This window comes from Alligator mississippiensis, chromosome 1 (assembly GCF_030867095.1).
Source record: "Alligator mississippiensis isolate rAllMis1 chromosome 1, rAllMis1, whole genome shotgun sequence".
NCBI lineage: Eukaryota > Metazoa > Chordata > Crocodylia > Alligatoridae > Alligator > Alligator mississippiensis.
In genome coordinates this window covers 452814646-452835674 of record NC_081824.1, presented here as the reverse complement: position 1 = coordinate 452835674, position 21029 = coordinate 452814646, and the positions used below count along the sequence as shown (strand labels likewise).

General features: G+C 55.5%; 1 protein-coding gene and 1 long non-coding RNA gene across 2 annotated transcripts; one reads left to right on the top strand and one right to left on the bottom strand.

Moving 5' to 3' along the window:
* Positions 1–11032: 11032 nt before the first annotated feature.
* On the bottom strand, positions 11033–15047 carry LOC132248513 (cilia- and flagella-associated protein 251-like). Its single transcript, XM_059721575.1, has 2 exons — positions 14958–15047; positions 11033–14684 (listed from the first exon to the last, which is right to left on the bottom strand). Exon 2 carries the CDS (start codon positions 13998–14000, stop codon positions 12918–12920), a length of 1083 nt encoding a protein of 360 aa, XP_059577558.1. The 5' UTR covers positions 14001–14684; positions 14958–15047; the 3' UTR covers positions 11033–12917.
* A 1826-nt stretch (positions 15048–16873) lies between these two features.
* Positions 16874–21029, top strand: LOC132248508 (uncharacterized). The gene is made up of 3 exons (XR_009459707.1): positions 16874–19226; positions 19775–20421; positions 20521–21029. It is a non-coding gene; the product is annotated as an uncharacterized LOC132248508 (long non-coding RNA).

Genomic DNA, 21029 nt, shown 5'->3' with positions numbered 1-21029 from the left:
TCTAGAAAGAAAGAAGCCTCTGCATTCTCAGGGCAGGGAGCCAAACGGCAACACATCCTGCTGAGACAGGGCAATCAGGAACAGACCCAAGAGCTTGGAAAAGTCACTGGCACTAAATCTAACAGAAACCCTCTTCCTGCTACCAAGCAGCCAGAAGGAGGATGGCTCAAGACCAAGGTAGCACACCCAAGCTGCATTTCCAGAGGCAAACTGGTCTTTGGTGAAAACTCAGAGTCTCCTAGCCCTCCAAAGAGAAGATCAGCTCCTTCTTGCAAATGTGTTCCCTGTCTGATCCTGCCAGTAGCTCCTGGTCCTTTCTGCCTGATGTCCCCAGAGCCTTTTAGTTTCATTAAATAAAGATCATTTTCTCAGGATTGTGATGTTCTCCTTATTTTGTGTGATCATGCCTTGTTTTAATAAGATAAATACACATCAATATATGAACTGTTCAGTTCCACTATTTAGAGCAAGTCTTGATAAGAGAGTGTCCTCCCGTGTCTCAGGCACAACTCGTGACATGGGTGCTTGTGCAATCGTGTCTGTCTTGTGGCACAGACTGGGGGGGACTACTGCAGTCCTGGCTGCTAAGCTACTGCCTTACCAGTTCCCAATCAATCATGATTCACTGAGGGACCAGCTCAATACACAGGACCTAGCTACTAGTAGCTACTAGATAATTAGTCAGTTAGCAACCATTAACACCTACAAAACCACAGATTCAGGAGAGGGAATAATCAATACAATCAACTGCCCCAAGACAGAGACAGTCAGTCCCACAAGCACCCATGGCGTGAGTTTTGCATGTCAGCAGCTAGGAGTGCAGGGCTCCAGAAGCCAGAAGCCCCCTGCCCCTACCTCCTCCACAGCTGGCAGACGTTGTGGCCACAGCAGGAGCTAGCAGGCCTGCAGCTTTCGCCCTGCTGCGCCTTCACACACACAGTGTCACCCATGGCATGAGTTTGGCTTGTCTGCACCTTGAGGTGCAGTTCCTCCCAAACCCCTGCACCGACCTCCTTGAAACGTGGCAGGCTTCATGCTCCTAGAAGAGGCTACCATCCCTGCATATTTCATCCAAATCAGACAAAAAACAACAGCATTATAGATATTTCATTGATTCCCCATGATACCCTATGGCTAGATCTCTGAAGCTTTTCCAAAGCGCTTTGGAAAGTCTAACGAAGCCAGCACTTGGATCCAGACATGCTGCTTCGGATGCCGAAGCGTCCAAAGCTTCTCCAGATCTGAAGTACGGTCTGAAGCCTTGCACAGCCCTAAGCCAACCTGTAAAGCAAGTGTCCCACTTGGAGGCAAGGCCCTATGAGGAGAGACGGAGAGACCAGAATCTCTTCAGCCGTCACCAGAGAAGGCTGAGAGGTGATCTTGTGGCTGCCTGAATTTCATCAGGGAAGCACAGCAGAGACTAGGAGATGCTCTATTTACTAGGGCACCCCCTGGAGTTACTAGGAACAACGGCCACAAATCAATGGAGAGAAGATTTAGGTTGGACATTAGAAAGAGCTTCTTCATGGTGAGGGTTGCCAGAATCTGGAAAGGGCTCCCAAGGGAGGTGATGCTCTCCTCTACCCTGGGGGTCTTCAAGAGGAGATGGGACCAGACTGGATATGTGCAGTGAAATCCTCGGCAAAGCCCTGGGAATCCCTCCTCTCCTGTGACATGATTTCATCTGCTCCAGTGTATTCCAGGCTCAGCCCATACCTGAAAGGTCTTCCCATGGCAATAAAATCCTCAGTAAGGGTCTGGGGGTGGTTTTTAGCAGCCATTTATCATGTTGCACATAAGAGAGGATGGTCCCGGCAGGATCCCAGGTACCATCCATGTCCCAGATGACTTGATGTCCAGGAATCAGAGGGAACTTCAGGCCCCAAGGCTGCAGCAAGAATTATTATAACAAACCTGACGGCTGCCCTGTCCTCAGCACATAGAGGACTTCCAGCCCCAGCCCCTTTCCCTCAGGGCACCTGGAAAGAGCTCCACATTTAAGGCACATGGAAGAGCATGTTTAACTCCATTGCTGTCTCTGGAGCAGCCAGCAGGGCCCTTTCTCATCATAAGAGTCACTTTACTGCCTCCAGAAATCTTCTTGTGGCAGATCGAGTGACTTCAGCCAAAATCCTGAAACAGATGCCCCCAAAATAGACCGAATAGCATCCTCCCTTCTCTGTGCTCTCCCCCCGTGATGACCACCCAGCTGAGCAGCGCATCACCCCCATGCCTACAGCAATGCCCAGGGGGGTTTTATTTAACAGACAGCAGCTGCACTCTGGGCAGAGAAGAAATTTGTATGATGCCAATGATAGATATCTACTGGCCTCTGTTGGGTGTAAATGGTGTGCTGACCCCATGGCTCTCTCAGACCATGGACTGGAGAGGACAAAGAAACATGGGACTGGAAGGGACCTCTTTGTTCATGGCTATATCCTTGCCAGTGCAGGCAATCCCACTGTATGATCCCATGCTGAAGTCCGACAATCAGTATTTTAAAACTAGTTGTTCCCTCCCACGGGGAACCTGCTCCAGAGCCTCCTGTTCTGATGGTTACAATCCTTCTTCTGAGCTTCAGCCTATATGTATGTGTGACCCCTATTTCCCCACTTCTCCTGGGGCTGGCATTTGTCTTTTCTCTTGTGTGGCTCTTCTCCCTCTCAGCAGTATTTCCAGAGAGCAGTCAGCTCCCTTCTCAGCCTGCCTCTCACTAGGATGAACAAGCCGGTTCATCCCAGGAAGTCTCAGCTGTTCTTGTTCCACTTCTGGCACGTGGGGGCTCCAATCGCACACGGCCGACTTCCTTCCATAAATGGATGTCTCACATCTGCCTGCACTGTTGCCTCTGCTTTTGTGTGCCTGGTTTTCAGCTGTACATTCCCAATGTTGGGGACTCAGGCCTATGCTGTGTGTGAAGGGGAGCTGTCACATTTGCATGTATATATAGCATGTACATACAGCAGGTACATCTAGTTTTCACATCACTTGCAGGCACATATAGCAATACCTCTTCTCCCCTGGTTCCAGGGTATCCTGGATCTGGCAATGGGGGTTTTCCAAGAGAATGGAGGCAAAGCGGAGAGGAGACTTCTCACAGACACCAACTCTGATCTCTCCCTCAGCTACGGAGGAGGTTGCGTGGAGCCACAGCCCCCAGAAGACCGGGGTGGCAGAGCCACACTGAGAGTCCGCTCTGCCTCTCCCTCCACTCCCTGCATCGCGCAGAGCTGGAGGTCACTGCATCCCACAATTGCATCCTGGTCCAGAGAGCAAGTCACTGCAGGGAGACCGAGTGACTTTAAACTCTCCAGCTGGGAGGCACAACAAGGGTCATACCTCTCTTCACATCAGAAACACCCTGGTTTTGAAGGCCTTCAGTGTACACGTGTACGGGGAAATGCTTCAAATGCGACATCTGCCTGCACCCACAACGTGATGGCTAGAGAGCACTGTCTATGAGACAAAGCCAGGATGGCAAGAAACTCTTCATGAATGCCAGTCAGCATTGACTTTGGCAGCACAGGACATCTCTGTCTAAACTACCAGTCCCTTCCATTTTACATCACCTGGCCACTGCCAGCGCCAGGACAGCAGGAAAGTCTTCATTAGTGACAGTCACCACTGACTTCAGCAGCACGGGACATCTCTGCCCAAACCACCAGTCCCTTCAGCTGTACCTCACCTGGGGTGGAAGCAAGATGGATGAGCAATGACCTTCTTTCTACCTGGTAGTCTCCTGCTGGGATTCTTCACGCTCATTGATGAGTCTCTGTGTTCCAGCTCTTGGCACACAAGCAGATCTTACATTTTGCATCAAGGGAACTCCTGTCTCAGGGAAGAAGAGTGGAGAAGGTTTTGGTAAGGTTTGGTCCAAGCAGAGATTACTCCTGAATCTGAGCTGTCTCTCTCTGTAACACAAACCCATCTGTGGCTTGTTGATACAAGTATTTCGGAGTCTTCAGATTTCTGCAGGCAAGTTGGCAGAGGACACCTCTCCGTAAGGCCCTGACAGACATCTTGGGAGACACAAAAATAATAAGCAGCTCTGCCCACATGTAGGGAATGTAACAGCAGACTAGGTCATGATCCCTGGTAGGGGTGAGAAGCTGCATGCCACGATCCAGATACAGCTCCTTTGTGGACACTCGAAGCTGTGCCTGGAGCCCAGCTCTGATGTGAGCACTCAGGGAGGGCAGGGGAGGTTTTTGTCTCAGTTCCCCATCTGACTGTGGCACTGTGAAACCCAAAACTGCTACCACTGCCATAATCTGCAGCACACCAGTAAGCGGCCTCATCGTCTGCTTGGGCGTTGGTGATGGTAAGATAGTGAATGGCACCGGAGTGAATCCATCTGAGACTTCATCTCCTTTGGTACCTGAGCCGTGCCATAGAAATCACAGGGTTTGGCCTGGTTGTTGTTGATACCAGGAGATAACACAGTTACTGTGCTGGCTGCTCAGTGTGCGGGAGAGTTGAACGGTGTTTCCCAGGGACGCAGACTCTGAGGGCACCTGGGTGAGCGTCGGCTGGGAGTGGGAGCCTGAAATGGCTCCAGAGATAAAGCGGTTATTGTTCTTAAGCCTGTATCTATGCAGCATCTTCCAAGAGAATCAACATATGAAAAGGTGAAAATTAGTCACGTAAACACAGTGAAGCAATGTGCATAATGCAGTGTTTCATGTTACCTGAGCAGGACGGGAGCGGTGTCAGGAGGAGCAGGGCCCAGGCCATGATGGGGACCCAGACCAGCTCGGCTTCCTCAGGCAAATGGGGTCTGTGGCTGGGACCCTCCAAGTCTCTCTTTAAGCTCTGGTAGCGGAGATCAGCCCCTTCGTGCAAATCTGCCGCCTGCTCACTGGCTCCTGCAGCCAGGTCCTGCCCTACTTCCTTCGAAATGTGCCACAAATGATTCCAGATAACCGCAAACACAGGAAAAGCTCATGTAGCAGTGATATAGGCCACGTAAACAGCAGCCAGGTAGCTAGATACATACTTTAGCTAGAGTCTATCTACCGTCCAAGGTGATGTTCACCTCTTTGCAACCAGGTGCCTGGACAGGCTCTAAAGCGTGCCTCCAGGAAAAGGAAGATAAAGGAGATAAAGGCAGGCGCTGGTGAGGAGATAAGTGCAGGCTCTTCCCTTCCAGCCGCTCCTCCATCCACTCACTGTGGCACAGGCTGTTTCCTGCTGGCAGCTCCTCCTCCTTCCCAGCCCGTCTCCAAGCAGGCGAGCCCTCGAATAGATCAATGTGGCTCTGAAATGAAGTCATGCTCAGTTCCCAAGTTATGGAGGTGTGCCGTTAGTCCAAAACCACTGGCATAAAGACTACTCGCAGTCTAAAGCCACCTGCTGCTCTCCTGTGCCTTTGTCCATAACCCTCACGCAAGACCCCCAACCATGGCCCAACAAAGCCTGCTCTCTACCACGACAAAATCCTCTCGCCGAGGGCATTTCAGCCGGTGTTTCTCTTGGCTAAGAAACTATTTGTCAGTCCTGCATCCTGCGGTGCCCTACCCCACCCATTGTTCCCTCCCTCTAAGTAAATTGTGAACAGAGAATTGGCTCAGAGATGAGTCCGGATGGCAGCATGTCTGATCTGCGGTAACGCTCCATGTACCCATGAATCTATTGCTCTCATTTTCTGTCCTCATCAATGGGTCTGGGAGATACAGCTCCTTCTCCACAGACAGCTCTCCAGAGAAGGGTGCGCACATCCCAGGGGATCCAAGGGGAGCCAAAGTCCAGATTGACATGACACCTAGTGAAGATTACTGCTTTACCTGAGATGCCCGTGTCTGTGACTCCAAGTCACCCTGGGCTTCTGAACTCTGGGTGAACTCAGGTGCACCCAACCTTGGCAAGCCACACAGGAAAGGGATGAACAGGTGTCCGCAGCCCAGGGCAGAGAGCTGTTGCTAGGGAAACTCTGAAAAGTTGCTTTGTCCCTCACCAAAGGATGTAACGACACAGCGGGACAAGACCCGACCGTTGCTGGGGGGAGCAGCTGCAGTTCCAGGGACCGGCCAGCACCTGGTTTGCCGGCACTCGACGCTCTACAGGGAGCACAGGTCGCAGCCACGCACAGCTCTGCGGGGCACAGGGGAGGCTTCTCGCTTGTATTTTGCCTCCCTGAGCCGTTGTTGGGAAGGGAGCCATCTACATCTAATAAACGAATACAATAACGAAGGGGCCGAGCTCAGACCAATCCCTGGTTGGACTAAATCCCAGTCAAAGCTCCATCTCAGACCCCAGCGTGATCCCAGAGGTCAGACATGCCCCAGTCCTTTACAGGGGTCACAGTATGAAAGACAGGATGGTACAAGAAGGAACTGGGGAAATGCTATCTTGGAAGGAACAGGACTTGAAATGGCCCATCAAATTGGATAAACCAAGGTGTTGTTTGCTCTGATCACTGGGGAATTGGCCTTTGTTTTTCATCTTAGCCTTCACAACTATACACCCCAGAACAGCAAAGGGAGGAGGAGGGGGGCATGTCATTTGTTTTCTGTGTGGGAATGGAGAAACCTGGAAAAAGTAAACCCATTCGTGATCCATTGCACCCTGTGAACAGGACAAAATTGCCCTGCCTGACAATTTTGCGACTACTCTGTAAGGGCAGAGTATCCAGTCAGTCTCTATTCATCAGACAGATACTGGGAAAAACACAGCAGCAGAAGATGCATGCAATAGGATGGGCTAATATTGCCACTTATGGACAAATACAGAACAACAGGGAAGAGATTATTGGTGACTACATCAATATAAAACTGAACCTCATTAGGAAGGGGAGGACACAGATAGTCATTTCCAAACAAGCTGTCTCTTCCCTTTTCTGACCTCTGAGCAGAACTGTGGGACAGAGGCAGGGTCCAAATGGGCTGGAAGGTGATTAGGGATGACTCTTTGATAGCTGTTAATCTAGAGCTGGGATTTCCCTTTATCATTAACAGGCCTGTGGACTCAGCTCCTGGTCTACAGAAAGGGACTCCTTTTGCACAGCAGAGCACACATCACCAGGAATTGGAGCGGAGAAGATCTTGCCAACTCCATGGCTCTAACGACACTATTTGCAGACACTTTTACCTGAGCTAAGTTTTATGCAGCCTAAGGCTATTCCAGCTGGGGAAACATATTTTTGACCCTTTAGACTTTGGCAAAGGAAGACAGAAGGTGATGAACAGGGATCCACAACTCAGTTCAAGGAGCTTCCAAGAAGGAGCGCTCTAAAGCTGCTTTGCCCCTTGCCAAAGGATCTGGTGGCAGAGCAGGGCAAGAATCTCCATCCTTGGAGGTTTTGAAGACCTGGGTAGACAAAGCCTTGGCTGGTACGATGTAGTTGGAGATAGTCCTGCTTGGAGCAGGGGGCTGGACTAAGTGACCTCCTGAAGTCCCTTCCCACCCTCATACTGTATGAATTTAAGAGGGCCCCGTTAGATGAGAAGCTGAAATTACAGGCTCCAACTAGCAGCAAGTTTCTTGACACTCGAAGCTCTGCATGGAGCAATAGTGCCAGCTGTGCGGAGCCCCAAAGAGCACAGGGGAGGTTTTTGTCTCGGTTCCCATCTGACTGTGTCATGCTGCTCTACGTGTAAACATCACCACTCTTATACCTTGCACCACACCAGGAAGTGGCTTCATCACAGCTTGGACGTTGGTGATGGTCAGAGAGCAAATGGCACTGGAGTTTGAAACGGTGAATCCATCTGGGACTCCATCCCCTTTGATCCCTTTGCTGTGCCAGAGAAATCGTGGGGCCTGGCTCGACCTTTGTTGGGACCAAGCAACCTAGTAGTTACTGTACTGCCTGCTCAGTGTGCAGGACAGACTGACAGTGTTTCCCAGGGACACAGACTCAGAGGGTGGCTGGGTCAGCATAGGCTGCGACAGGGAAACTTTAAGAAAGAGAGAAATTGATCTCAAATGAATGACTTACAGAGAATCAATAGATTCAGAAAGCCACGGTGTGGTTTTTCATCCCCTTCCAAGTACCTGCGCAGTATGTGAGCAGCACAAGGAGGAGGGAAACCCAGGCCGTGATGGGAATCCAGACCAGCTGCACTTCCCTGTCTGTGGCTGGGATCAGAAAAGCATCCCTCAAGCCCCCCGGGGCAGAAGAAAAGCCCTTTCATGCAAATCTGCCTCCAGTTCACTGGCTGCAGCTTCAGGGGCCTCCTCTCCAGCAATAACCAAAGACTGGTAAAGGGGCAGCAGAGGAAGTCAGATGTTAGCACAACAAGCAACTTGGGGGAACCGAGGAAAGTCAGAGAGAATCTCCCCTCTCCTGTGACGTGACTTCAGCAGCTTCCAGGGACACATTTCTTCCAGACCCAGCCTGTAACACAAATCCCCCCCTCCATCCCTCTCCACAGCAAAAAGCTCTGCAAGGTCCTGGGGATCACTCATCTCCTGTGACATGACTTCACCTGCTCCAATGCGTTTCCAGCTCAGTCCATACCCAACAGGTCTTCCCTTAGCAGTAAAATCCTCTATAAGGCTCTGGGATGTTTTTTAGAAGCCATTTCTTAGCCTGCAGGTAGACAAAAGGGTCCCTCTGGGATCCCAGGCACTATCCATGTCCCAGGTGGCTTGATCTCCAGGACCCAGATGGACCCCCAGGCCCCAAGGGTGCAGAGAGAATTACTGCAACAGACATGGCACCTGTCCTACCCTCAGCAGGAGGGGACTTCCAGACCTAGTCCTCTTCCCTCGGGGCACCTGGAGGGAGCTGCACATTTAACACATTTAAGGCAAATGGAGAGGGAGGCTTAACTCCATTGCTGTCTCTGAGGCAGCCAGTAGAGCCCTTTTCCATCATCACGGGTGGCAGAAGGCCAGGGCGAACAGAGCTTAGCCCCCACAAATGTGGCTCCTGTCACACCACCGCCATGCCCCGCCACCACAGTGCTGAGCCCAGCAGCCCCTCTGAGCACTCCTCTGCTGCGTACAAACCCGGTGCACACCGACCGGCCCCACTATGGTCGTGCAGGAGGGAGGCATGGGGGCCAGGCAACGCATTCTGCAGTGTCCTGCACCTCCCCAGCTCCCGCCAATAAGATTTTCTCCTGATGTGCATGCCCATAATAATAGTCACTATCCTGCCTCCAGAAACCTTCCCCAGGGGCAGATCGAATGGCCTCAGTCAAAACCCTGGAACAGAGACCTCAGGGGGCTCCGGTCTACCAACCCCACCCTCCAATGCTGGCTGAAAAAACCCCAGACAAGCTCCCTCCAATCTCTCCCTCCTCCCCCCATTATGAAGACAGAGCTGCGACCACAGCTGAGCTGCTTTAGCCCACCCCTGGCGAATACAGACATTAATGAAGGTGCTCCACTTGCGGTGTCTTCAGCCAAACACTCCTACAATGAGGGTTCAGCTTGGCACAGGATTAGGTCCTTTTCAATGTGCTCTGCAGCTGTGCACTTGTGCTTGCTCACAGCTATAGAGCGCTTGCAGGGGCACTTTTAGATAGGGCAAAAAATATAATTTCTGCCTGCACCTAATATTCACTCCCCTGCCTCCAGAAATCTTCTTGGGGCAGATTGAGTCGCCTCAGTCAAATCCCTGGAACTGACACCCCAAAACAGACCTAGCAGCATCCTGCCTTCTCCATGCTCTCCCCTCCCCACGATGACTGCCCTGCTGACCAGTACATCACCCTAGTTCCTACAGCGATGCCCACCTGAACTGGTTTTCTCCTGTTCAATAGAGGCAGCTGCACTCTGGGCATCGCAGGGGTTTGTATGACACGGTGACAGCCAGTGGCCTCTTCTGGGTGTAACTGATGTGTTGTCCCCGTGGCTTTCCAGAGGAATGAATGGGGAGGACAAGGGACCGAGGGACTGGACGGGACCTCCTGGCTCCTGCCCATACCCTTGCCAGCACAGGCAATCCCACCATATCATCGCATGCTCAAATCTGTCAATCTGCTTCTGCAAACGAGTTGTTCCCTCCCACGGGGAACCTACTCCAGAGCCTCCTGCTCTGATGGTTACAACCCTTCTTCTCAGCTTCAGCCTGTTTGTACAAGAGTCCCAGCTCCAGTGTGACACATGCGGGTGCAAGCCCACTGTGCCCCCATAAGCCTAGGGGCCCCAGCAGCAACCCCCGGACCCCCAATGAGCCCCGGCCTGTCCCAGGTACGCAGGGGCCCGTGGAGGGAGGGATCTAGTCAGCTGGGAGCGGGCTGAGTGGGTCAAGGAGGGTCTCGCCCCCGGCTCTTACTTGGCCCCAGCCCCCCAGGGAGCTGCGTGACCAGAGCCTCGCGAGCAGGCCACGCAAGCAGGCATGCTCCTGGCCGCGGCACATGAGTTAGTGCGGGAGTTTGCACAGGAGGGTGCGTGGGAGGGTCCAAGGCCCTGCCCGTGAGCCCCCCAGAGTAGACAGTCCCTGCTGCAGCCAGCCTACCAGTGGCACGATGCGGATGGGCACGCACCACACCCTGAGGGTCCCCTCGGGGTCTGCGCCTTGCCTCTGGCACCTCAGAGGCCTGCACCCAGACGGACCCGTGGTCCCGGGATCCACACGGATGGAGCCCCTGGCTCTCAGCTGCGGGGGCTGCCTGTGCTTTTTCAGGCTCTGGGGCCCAGGAGCATGGCCACCTCCCCTTGTGGGGTCTGCTCCCTACTGGGGTCTCTGGTGCGCCAGCTGGAGGAGCTCCAGACCACAGTCCAGAGACTGCGCGCCATCAGGAACTGCGAACAGGAGATCGGCTGCTACTGCCAGGCCCGTCTCCCCCAGGAGACACAGGGCAGACCATGGCCTCCCTCCAGAAGAAGGGAGGACTCGGGGACCTCCCTTACTGTCCAGCCCAGGGGTTGGACCAAGGTGGTCAAGGGCCCCAAGGCCGGCCGCACCAAGGCCCTTGCTCCGCTGGAGCTTTGCAACAGGTCCGAACCTCTGACACAGGAAATCTATGGGCCGACAAGAGGTAAAGCACTGCTCGACCCAGTTCTAGCAACCAGGGGCGACCTAATCAGCAACCTAGTGATCGAAGGGAAGCTGGGTGACAGTGACCACGAGCTGATCGCCTTCACCATCCGCCAAAAAGCTGGCAAGTCAGTCCGTAATATAGAAGTCTTCAACTTCAGGAAAGCTCTTTGACAAGCTCAGGAGGCTTGTCAGGGAGGCCCTAATGGGCCACAACCCAAAGGGGAGAGGAGTTCAGGACAAGTGGTTGCTCCTCAAGGGAGCAATCCTGGATGCACAAGCAAAGTCCATCCCGTCTTGGAGGAAAAGCAGCAAAAGGGCACAGCAGCCCCTTGGCTGTCTAGGGAAGTAGCAGACCTCCTGCGTCTTAAAAGGAAGACCTACAAAGGATGGAGGACTGAAACCGTCACCAAGGAGGAATACTCTGCTCTGGTCTGGACCTGCAGAGAGCAAACCAGGAAAGCCAAGGCTGCGACAGAACTCCGGCCAGCTACAAATATCAAGGACAATAAAAAGTCCTTTTTTAGATATGGGGGGAGCTGGAGGAAAAGCAAGGGCAACATCAGACCCCTGCTAAACCAGATGGGACAACTGACAAGCGATGCCCAGGAAAAAGCAAACTTGCTAAATGGGTACTTTGCATCAATTTTTCACCAGTCCCAGGGGACGCCCCTGCCCACTGCGGGACAGGGAGGCCCAGGTGAGGGAGATTCCTTACCCTCCATCAAAGATGACCTTGTGAAGGAACACCTTGACAGGCTGGATACCTTCAAATCAGCTGGCCCTGATGGTTTACACCTCAGGGTACTTAAAGAACTGGCAGGCATCATAGCAGGCCCTGGCACGGATCTTCGAAAGCTCCTGGCGCTCAGGTGAAGTGCCCAAAGATTGGCAGAAGGCCAACGTGGTGCCTATCTTCAAGAAAGGGAGGAAGTGAATCCGGCAAACTACAGACCCATCAGCTTGACCTCTATCCTGGGGAATGTCTTGGAAAAGATTATCAAGGAAGCCATCCTTAACAAACTAGCTGAAGGCAATATCCTGAGGGATACCCAGCACGGGTTTGTTGCAGGTAGGTCTTGTTTGACCAATCTCATTTCCTTTTACAACCAGGTGACCTATCACCTGGACAAGGGAGAAGAGATTGATGTCATACGTCTTGACTTCAAGAAAGCCTTCTCATTGGTATCCTATGATCATCTCTTGCAAAACTGGCTAACTGCGGCCTCGGGTCCACCACAATCCGCTGGCTGGGGATTGGCTCCGTGGCATGATCCAGAGGGTGGTGGTTGATGGAAGTCGATCGTCTTGGTGCGCTGTGGCCAGTGGGGTCCCTCAAGGCTCTGTCCTAGGGCCTTTACTTTTTAATATCTTCATCAATAATGTTGACATTGGTTTCAGTAGCGGGCTAGCCAAGTTCGCCGATGACACCAAACTCTGGGGTAAAGCGTCCACACCTGAGGACAGGAGGGTGATCCAGGCAGATCTTGAGAGGCTCATGAAATGGGAGGATGAGAACCTGATGGTGTTTAACACCAAAAAATGCAGTGCTACCCTGGCTATGGCAGTGCTACCCTGGCTAGCACCACGGATGAAAGGGAATTGGGGGTCACGATTGACCACAAGATGAACACGAGCCTTCAGAGCGATGCTGCGGCTGGTAAAGCGAGCAAAATGCTGGCTTGCATCCATAGATTTTTTTTTTTTTCTTTTTATTAAAATCATACCTCGTTCACCACCACCACCAAAATTTCTCTCTTTTCCGGTTCAGAGCTCTAAATAACAACATTCACGCCATAACATAACAAAACTTTCCCGTACAAAACAAAACCAAACAGAAAAGCTTCTCCCTTTTGTTACAGATTCAAACCACAAAAGCGTTTCAGTTCTCTCTTAAATATCAACACTTAACATAACATAACATAGCATACATCAGAACAAATACAAATGCCCCTTCCATGGTAAGCAACAGCGATAAAATTCCCCCTCACACCTCTTCCCCACTCCCAGTCTCCGATGCCTCCGGTGAGGACTCTACCCCTTTCCTCCATTTCCCAGGTGTTTTCAACAGCCCCTCCACCAATCTTGGGTTCAAAATTCCCAAACTTTCCTTCCTTTCCCCTTCCCCCTCCCTCTTCTCTTTCTTCTTCCCTTTCCCTTCTTCCTTTCCACCTTCAGTTTGCATCCCCAGCTTCTTCATCCCCTTTTCCTCCCCGCCGGGTTTCTTCCTTTTCTTGAGACTCCCTTCTCGCCCTTGTTCGATTGCCTCCATCTCCTCCAGTTGCTCTGCCCACCCCTTCTCTTGTGTGGGACCCGTCGTCTGTCCCTTTCTTTGCACCATTTCCAACTCCGCCACCATACCCCTCAAATGTTGCAATACCGCATCCCCCCCCTCTTCCTCCTCTCCCTTCTGTGTCTGCATTTCCAAACACTCCTCCTCCACCAGCCCCTTGGCTGCCTCTTCAATCCCCTCATTACCCTCCTCCTCCTCAGGTCTTTCCTCCACCTGCATTTCTTCCGCAAACATCTCTCCTCCCTCTTGTGGCATAGCCATCTGCTCCGCCTCCTCCATTTTTCTCGCCTCCCCCCCCGGCTCCTCACGACTCCCCGCCATCCGCACTCGATTTGCGTAGGACGAGGGGCACGTCTGCTGTATGTGCCCCTCCTGCCCGCAACCCTGACACACAAAGCTCTCCTTACAGAATTGAGCTGTGTGCCCCAGCCCCCTGCAGCGATAACACACGGTGAGCTGGCAGAACGCCGCCAGGTGCCCCTCTTGCCCGCACTGATTGCACAGCTTGGGCTGGTCATGATAGACCACGTATCCCCTACACGGCCCAATTTGCACTGCAGAAGCTAAGTGCTTAACCGCCCCGGGGCTCCCCACCACCTCATGGAGCACCACTTTCACCCTCCATGCCTCCGTCCAAAGCCCCCAGCGATCACATTCTTTTTCTGCAAACGTCACTCGTTCCACCCTCTGCTCCAACCATCTTTTCACGTCATCCTTCTGCGCCATGTCTATAAACATCTTGATGTACAGCACTCTCTCTTGTGCTGTCCGCCCCATGTCAAACACCAAACCCTCCAGCTCCCTTCTGTTCAAAGCCTCCTCATGCGCCTTCCAAAATGCAGCGTAACTTTTCCCAGTTTCAAAAGTCACATTCCAGACCTTCCTGTTATCAAAGGCCACCACGCAGTGCAAGTCTCTCGGATTAACTTTGAGAGTCTTCAAAAGAACCTCAGCCGTAAAGTCTCCACGCCTCAGCGTCTTGTTTCCCTTATAGCCCTCCGGGTTGAGGGTTATCTTCACCCTCCATTTTGTCCCCTGGCCTCCATTTTCTTCCTCTTCAGGCTCCGCCTCCTTCTCTGGCCGGCCCGGTGTCTCCTGACAACTTCCTGCCACCAACGATGCTCCTCCTCTTTCTTCGGGGGTTTTCTGCCCCCCCCCCCCCCCACTTGGGCCTTCCCTTTCCGCTGCACACGGGTCCACCCTTCCTCCTCCTCCTCCTCCACCATTCGCTCACCAACTCCGTCGTCGTCAGCCCTTCCGCCGATGTGATTCGCCAATCGCCGCCTCTGCTCCCGGACTCTCTCCGCCTCAGCTCTCTTCTCCACCATCATCTGCATACCAATCTGCATATCGGGCCGCACCTTTGTAACTGCCATCTCTCTCCGTACCACTGTCCCCTCCGTCTGCTCCGATGCTCCGCTCATGGCCTTCTAGAGGCCCCACATCACGACCGTATCAGCTCTCAAATGGATAAGAACAGATTGACTTTTATTAGTAGATGGTAAGGATGGTAAATCCAAAAAAAAAAGATGACAAAGCCGATAGGGAAATACAGAACGCCTGGGCGAGGGACTAACAATAAAAGGATGGGGGTGAGGTTGGGAACGCACCTAGGTTACATGCGATACAAAGTTAGCCAACTAAGCCCGGGGGTAAGGGGAGAGGGGAGTGGGGAGGGGGAGGGAGGGGGGGTTTCGCGACGCTGAGAGAAAAAGAGGATAGAAACACACATACCCGTGACAATGGTCCGCAATGGTGGAAGAAGTGGTCCAAAGATGAAGTGTCTCAGTCTAGATATAGTCTATCGCGGGGGTCCTCTTCGGGTGGCGCTGGGTCGTTGTCCGTTGTTGGTGAGTCGTCTTGAAGCGAAGGTCCGTCTGTTGCAGAGGGGGGCGGTTCAGACGGTCCCCTCTAGGTCCGGTCCGGCGGCTGTTCTCCTGGTGGGGTCCGTGTACTGGCGGTGGCCCGTGATGTGCTCCACGTAAATGTCGCGGGACCACCGGATGGTGTCGGACACCAAGAGGCAGCGCATCAGCTTGGCGTAGCGGCGGGAGACGCGGCAGGCACGCAGGACGCTCTTGTTACTGGGGTCCCAGGCTCCGAGCGTTCCCACGATGAGCGCGTCGACCGTCATGTCGTAGCCATGGCCCCTCAAGGTGTCGGCCAGCGGGGCGTACTTCTCCCGCTTGCGAGCCCAGGCGTCGGTGAAGGCTTGGCGCCGGTTCTTGAACGGGATGGTGACGTCCACGATGGTGATCTTCTTGGCCTCCTCGCTGGTAATCACGACGTCGGGGCGCATCTGGCTCTCGCAGCCCGGGACGGTGCGGTTGACGGAGACCTGCCCCGCGGCGGCCGGGATGGCCCTCACCAGCCGGTCCTGGACAGCGTTGTGGCGGAGCTGCCAGGCCCTGGCGTGCGGCTTGCAGCTGCACAGCACGTGGGGGAGGGTCTCGGCCGCGTAGCCGCACCGTCGGCACCTCTTGTCCCGGTGGCCGAAGCGGACGGCCCCGTTGAGAGGCAGGCAGTTGAGGCGGGCGCGGTGGAGGAAGCGCCAGTCCGCGAAGCGCGTGAGGCTCCCGCTAGGCACGAAGTGGTTGCTGGCGTCCCACTTCGAGGTGACGTACTACACTTGATCTGAGCCTTCAAGAGGCCGAGAAGCGATCCTCAAGTAAATCCTGGGACATCATTCTCCCCTTGTACTCGGCCTTGGTGAGGCCGCAGCTGGAGTACTGCGCCCACTTTTGGGATCCACAGTTCAAAAACGATGTGGAGAAGCTTGAGAGAGTCCAGAGAAGAACCATGCGCGTGATGAGAGTCCCAAGCTGTCTGATCGCTTCCCTCAGCTCCCTGATCATTTCCAGGGTCCTGCACCCACAGGAAGAGCTGGGGGAATGAGCAGAGCGCCGGGGACTTGAACATTTCCCCCGCTTCCGGTTCGATTTCCCCATCCCCGATCATTACCCCAATCTCTGACCACAGCAGTAACCGCCGCAGGACCCCTGGGGCAGGGCTGCTCCAAGAGCTGGAGACCCCCGGCCGCCCCCGGCCCTGCCTCAGTTTCTCCATTCCCCCCCCCGCACCTCCAGTGCTGCCAGATGCCTCCGGGCCCTGCCTGTTTGCCCCGAGCCCCCCGCCCCTGCACCTGCTCCCGGGAAGAGCCCCGCGCAGGAGCCCCCTGTGCCCCCACCAGCGCTTCTGCCCCGGCTCCAGCCTCAGTTTCCCCAACCCACCCCGCAGCCCCTGCCCCTGCCCAGCCGGGCAGCGCCCCTCACTCCCAGCCCCGCCCCGCCCCGCCCCGCACGGACCTGCTCTCTGCTCCCGGCAGCTGCCCCGCCCCGCCCCCTCCCATCGACGTCACACGCGTGACGTCACCGGTCGGCACCGCTGCTGCCGCCCCGCCCCCGCGTTAACCCCTTGGTGGCAGCAGCCTCTGGCAAGACGGGGGAGGTGGGGGTAGGAGCTGCTCCGTGGGGAAACTGAGGCAGGGCCCCGGCTCCCCCGGACCTGCAGCGTCCTGCTCGGTCTCCCCCGCCCCGACCGGACCGCCCCCCTCCGCGGCTCCTGTCCTGCCGGCCCCTCCGGCCCCTGCCTCAGTTTCCCCCCGCGCTGCCCCGCGCGGTCCCGCCAGCCCCGCCCTGCCCCGGCCCGGCCCTGCCTCAGTTTCCCCCGCCAGCCTCCAGCCCGGCCGCAGTTTCCCTTGTGCCTGGAGACGCGCCGCCTGCCCGCGCCCCGGTGCGGAGGGCCGTGCCGCCCGGGGCTGGGGGACGCGCCGGGGTCGGGGCGAGGGGGCCCCGGTGCTGCCGGCTCTCGGGGGCTCAGTGTCCCGCAGCGCCGGGCTCCGGGGAGGGTTTCGGGGTCCCCCCACCCCAGCTCTGGCGGTGTACTGGGGTCCCCGGTGCTGCCAGCTCTGGGCGGTATCGGCCCCCCTGCACACGGCACCGTGGGGGTCTCGGGGTCCCTAATACTGCCGGTCCTGGGGGGTCTCGGGGTCCCCAGCACGCAGCTCGGGGGGCTCGGTGCTGCCAGCTCTGGGGGGGGTCTCGGGGTCCCCCTGCTCCTGGGACTGGGGAGGTGTCAGGGTCCCCAATGCCGGCAGATGTGGGGCAGCTTTGGGGGGCCTCAGGCATCCCTGATGGCACCAGGCGTGGAGGGATTTTGGGGTCCCCCTGCATCTGGGTCTTGGGGCGTGGTCTCAGTGGGAAACGTGCCCTTCCCACAGCCAGGACCGGCCCCCAGGGGCCCTGCAGCGACTGTGGGCGCTTTGCAGAGGCCAAGGGGAGGGGTGCCGGGGAAAAGGGTGCTCAGGCTTAAAGCACCGGTGCGTGGTCAGGAAGGACGCACAGATGAGATTCTCTGAGAGCTATTCCCTAGCGATTTGGAGGCGCACACCCAGAAGCGGGCGAGAAGACACTTACCACAGAGCTACGAAGAAGCTCGAAACGGGCCGAAGTCATTGTCCCAGAGAGCGGCTCGCTGGGACCCCCTGGGCCCCGGGACGAAGGCGGGGAGTGAAGATGAGACCCCGTTAGGTGGTGCCCTAAAGAAATCACCTGTTACAGATGTGAGCGAGGGGGACGCGGTGCCCGAGACTGCGGGCTTACTCGTAATGAAGGTGGAAAGAGAATAGCTCCCCCCAAGCCCCCAGGGAAAGGCCCAAGGAACCTGAAGCGGTGGAGGCCATGGACAATAGTTATGGGGGAAGTGAAAAGCCTGTGGCTTGGGCGCGACCCATAATGGCTGCAAGCCTGTGTGTGTGCGTGCATGCATCTGTGTTCATGGCATGAACGACTCGTGCCATGGCTGGGGGGCACAGCAGTAGCAGGAGAGGCAGGAGTGCAGTGGCTGTCAGTGGTGGGAGGGGGTGGAGTGGTGGCAAGCGCCAACCAAGCATCAGCAACCAAGCACAGCTGCTGCTGGCAGTGTCGGCAGTGCCTTTTTGTAGGGGGTGCACATGCACCCGTGTGAACCCCCTACACGTTGACCCTGGTTCGTGGCAGGGAAAGTGTGTTTGTGTGTCCATGTGCAGAGCATGGACGCAGGCGCAGGGGGCTATTAGCAGTTCTTAAGGAACCCACATTGAGCCCAACAGGAGCTGAGGCTCATTGTGAAGCTCTGAGGGCCTGTTTGCTGCCCACGAGGCAGGTGGCCCTGGAAAATTTGAGGGAGATCCAACAGAAACCAAAGAGGCATCATGACAGAGCGGCTGAGGAGAGAGCTGCCAGTCAACAACAGGGTGTCAGTCCTATTACCCACCATGGCCGGTAACCTGCTGACAAAGTGGCAAGGCCCTTGGAAATAAGAAGGCACGCCGGGCTGGTGGATGACGAGCTATTCCAACCGGGCATCAATGGGAGCGACAGATTTTCCATGTAAACTTGTTAAAAGCTGGAAGAAGGCCGAGCGGTGGTTGGCTGAGGCTGAACTAGAAAGTGCAGAACTTGGCCCTGAAATAAGCGGGGATGTTAGGGAGACACCAGGGGAGGAAAGAGTACAAATTGAAGAGCGCCTGGCAGCTAGTCAGGGAGGAGACTTGGTTCAGGTTATTTGTGCCTTCCGCGATGTCTTTCGAGAGGAACGTGGGTGGGTCGCACACCCTGCCTAGAAGAGTGGTGTGAGAGTGATGGCGCCCTGACCCCAACCATTTATATGGCCCCATGAAGCAGGAGCTCTGAAAGATGCTTGGACGAGGGGTAACAGTCCCCTCACGGGGTCTGTGGCAAAGCCTGATGGGACCTTACGTCTCAGTGTAGATTTCAAATGCTGGAGCTGCTTTCGATGCCTTCCCCATGCCCCAGCTTTTAGAAAGAATAGGACAGGCCTGCTACATACCGATGCTTGACCTGTCTCAAGAGTACTGGCAAATACCCATGGCCACAAAAGACGATGCCAAAGCTGCTTTTGGGACCCCATGGGGCCTATATGAATTTTGTAGAATGCCCTTCAGCCTGCACGGGGCGGCAGCCCCCTTCCAAAGACTGATGAACCGAGCTTTGGCCTTACATGGTAGGTACATGTTGGCATACATAAATGATATTGTCATATGCACCAACTGAGGGAGCTTGGGATGGCGGCCAATCCAAAAAAAGGTGTAGTAGGAAGACGGGAATCAAAGTACCTGGGATTCCTAGGAGGGCATGGGACCATCAAGACTTTGGCAGACAAGATCCAGGCATCCTGCCCACAGCACCCCCTCACCAGCCTAGCCGCTGCCCCCCTGGGTCCCCAACCCCTCCTGGGGGACATGCTGCCCCGGGCTTGTGTGTCCTGGGACAGGGCTTGAGGTCCCCATACGGCGACTGTCCTGCCTGGTTAGGGACAGGTGGTCACCCGCCCTGCAGGGATGTGGCAGGGAGCTGGGCTTGCACCCTTTGTGCAGCTAGTCCAGTCCTGGGAGCCAGTGCTAGGGCTGCAGGGAAGGGAGGACGGCTCCGACACTGCTGGGAGTGGGGGCAGTCGGGGGTGTCGGGGCTGGGCAGACCTCAGGCTGGGGCAGAGTCCCAATCCCGGGTCTCCGATCCATGGTCTGATTTGTGCTGTGACCTTTCCCGCAGGTGCCCCACACACCAGACGCTGCCAACAGGCGCCGTGCGTGAGTGCAGGGACAGCGAGAGCCCGAGCCACCTTCTAGCTGAGATCTCTCCTGGGGAGACGTGGCTGCTGCGCTGGAGCCTGTGGCAGTAGATCTGCAGGGAGGAGCTGAGGGTGCAGAAGTCCCTTGTGTTGTGCAGAGCGGGACGGGGGGCAGGAGTCCCTACAGCGGTCGGCACCACAGCCAGTAAAACAGCAGCTGCAGACGGAGCCAGTCCAGCACCGGGAGCTTTGGGGGCAGGACACAATGCAGGCCATGCAGCCCCCTTGTGAGACCGAGCTGCCCTCTGCGACCCCACAGCTGGCACTGTGGGATGAGCTCCCCACCCCAGAGGCCTGGCACCAGCTCTCCCGTGGCCTCTGCTACTGGGAAGCCGAGGGCCCAAGGAAGATTTGTCGCCGCCTGTGGGAGCTCTGCCAGCGCTGGCTGGAGCCCCAGCACTGCAGCAAGGAGCAGATCCTGGAGCTGGTGGTGCTGGAGCAAGTCCTGGCCATCCTGCCCCAAGACATGCAGAGCTGGGGGTGCGGGTGCCAAGTGGAGGCCTCTGCCAGGGCTGTTAACCTGGCCGAGAGGTTTCAGCTGGGGCAGGCAGAAGATGAGAAGCTCCAGGTGAGAGTGTTTGATTGCTGCCATCTGCACCTCCACGTGTCTGGGGGATGTTCCCTCCAGGATCAAGGCTCCCCAGTGACACATTTGTCTTGTCCCTAGGTCACAGTGCGTGCAGCACCCAAAGGTCCATCGTGGGGACAGGCCTCTGGTGGAGGCAGGAGAGCAGGAAACCCCAGGGCCCGAGGACGAGCTGCCTCATGTCCTCCATGATGAGCTGCCAACACACCAAGAGTCAGGTCCTTACCAGCCTTTTCGATATATATGGTTAACAAGGGCTCGACACCCAAAGAGCATCAGTAACCCCCAACCCCCTCTTATAACTGTTGGCTACTGGGTATAGGTCAGCTCCCCAAAGAAAGATAACTTTCTGTTAACTGTTTTGTGTGTGTAAGCTATAATAAATTTGCCTTTATTTCACTCCCAACTTTACCTCCGCTATCCAAAACTGAATCAAACAGCCCAGTTGGCCTGTGAAAAAATTGATACACTCACAGTGCCTAGCAGGCCTGTGACACTGTTTTTAGGGCAAAGTCTGGTACAGGGAATGAGCCCATGGGGATTTCCTCTGCTGATGAGTCCCAGGGAGCCTCCACATCACAGGAATCTGC

What these genes read in the sequence shown, in the direction of transcription:
- LOC132248513 (XM_059721575.1), bottom strand. Translation starts at nt 14,000, where the DNA reads ATGGGGCGGACAGCACAAGAGAGAGTGCTGTACATCAAGATGTTTATA.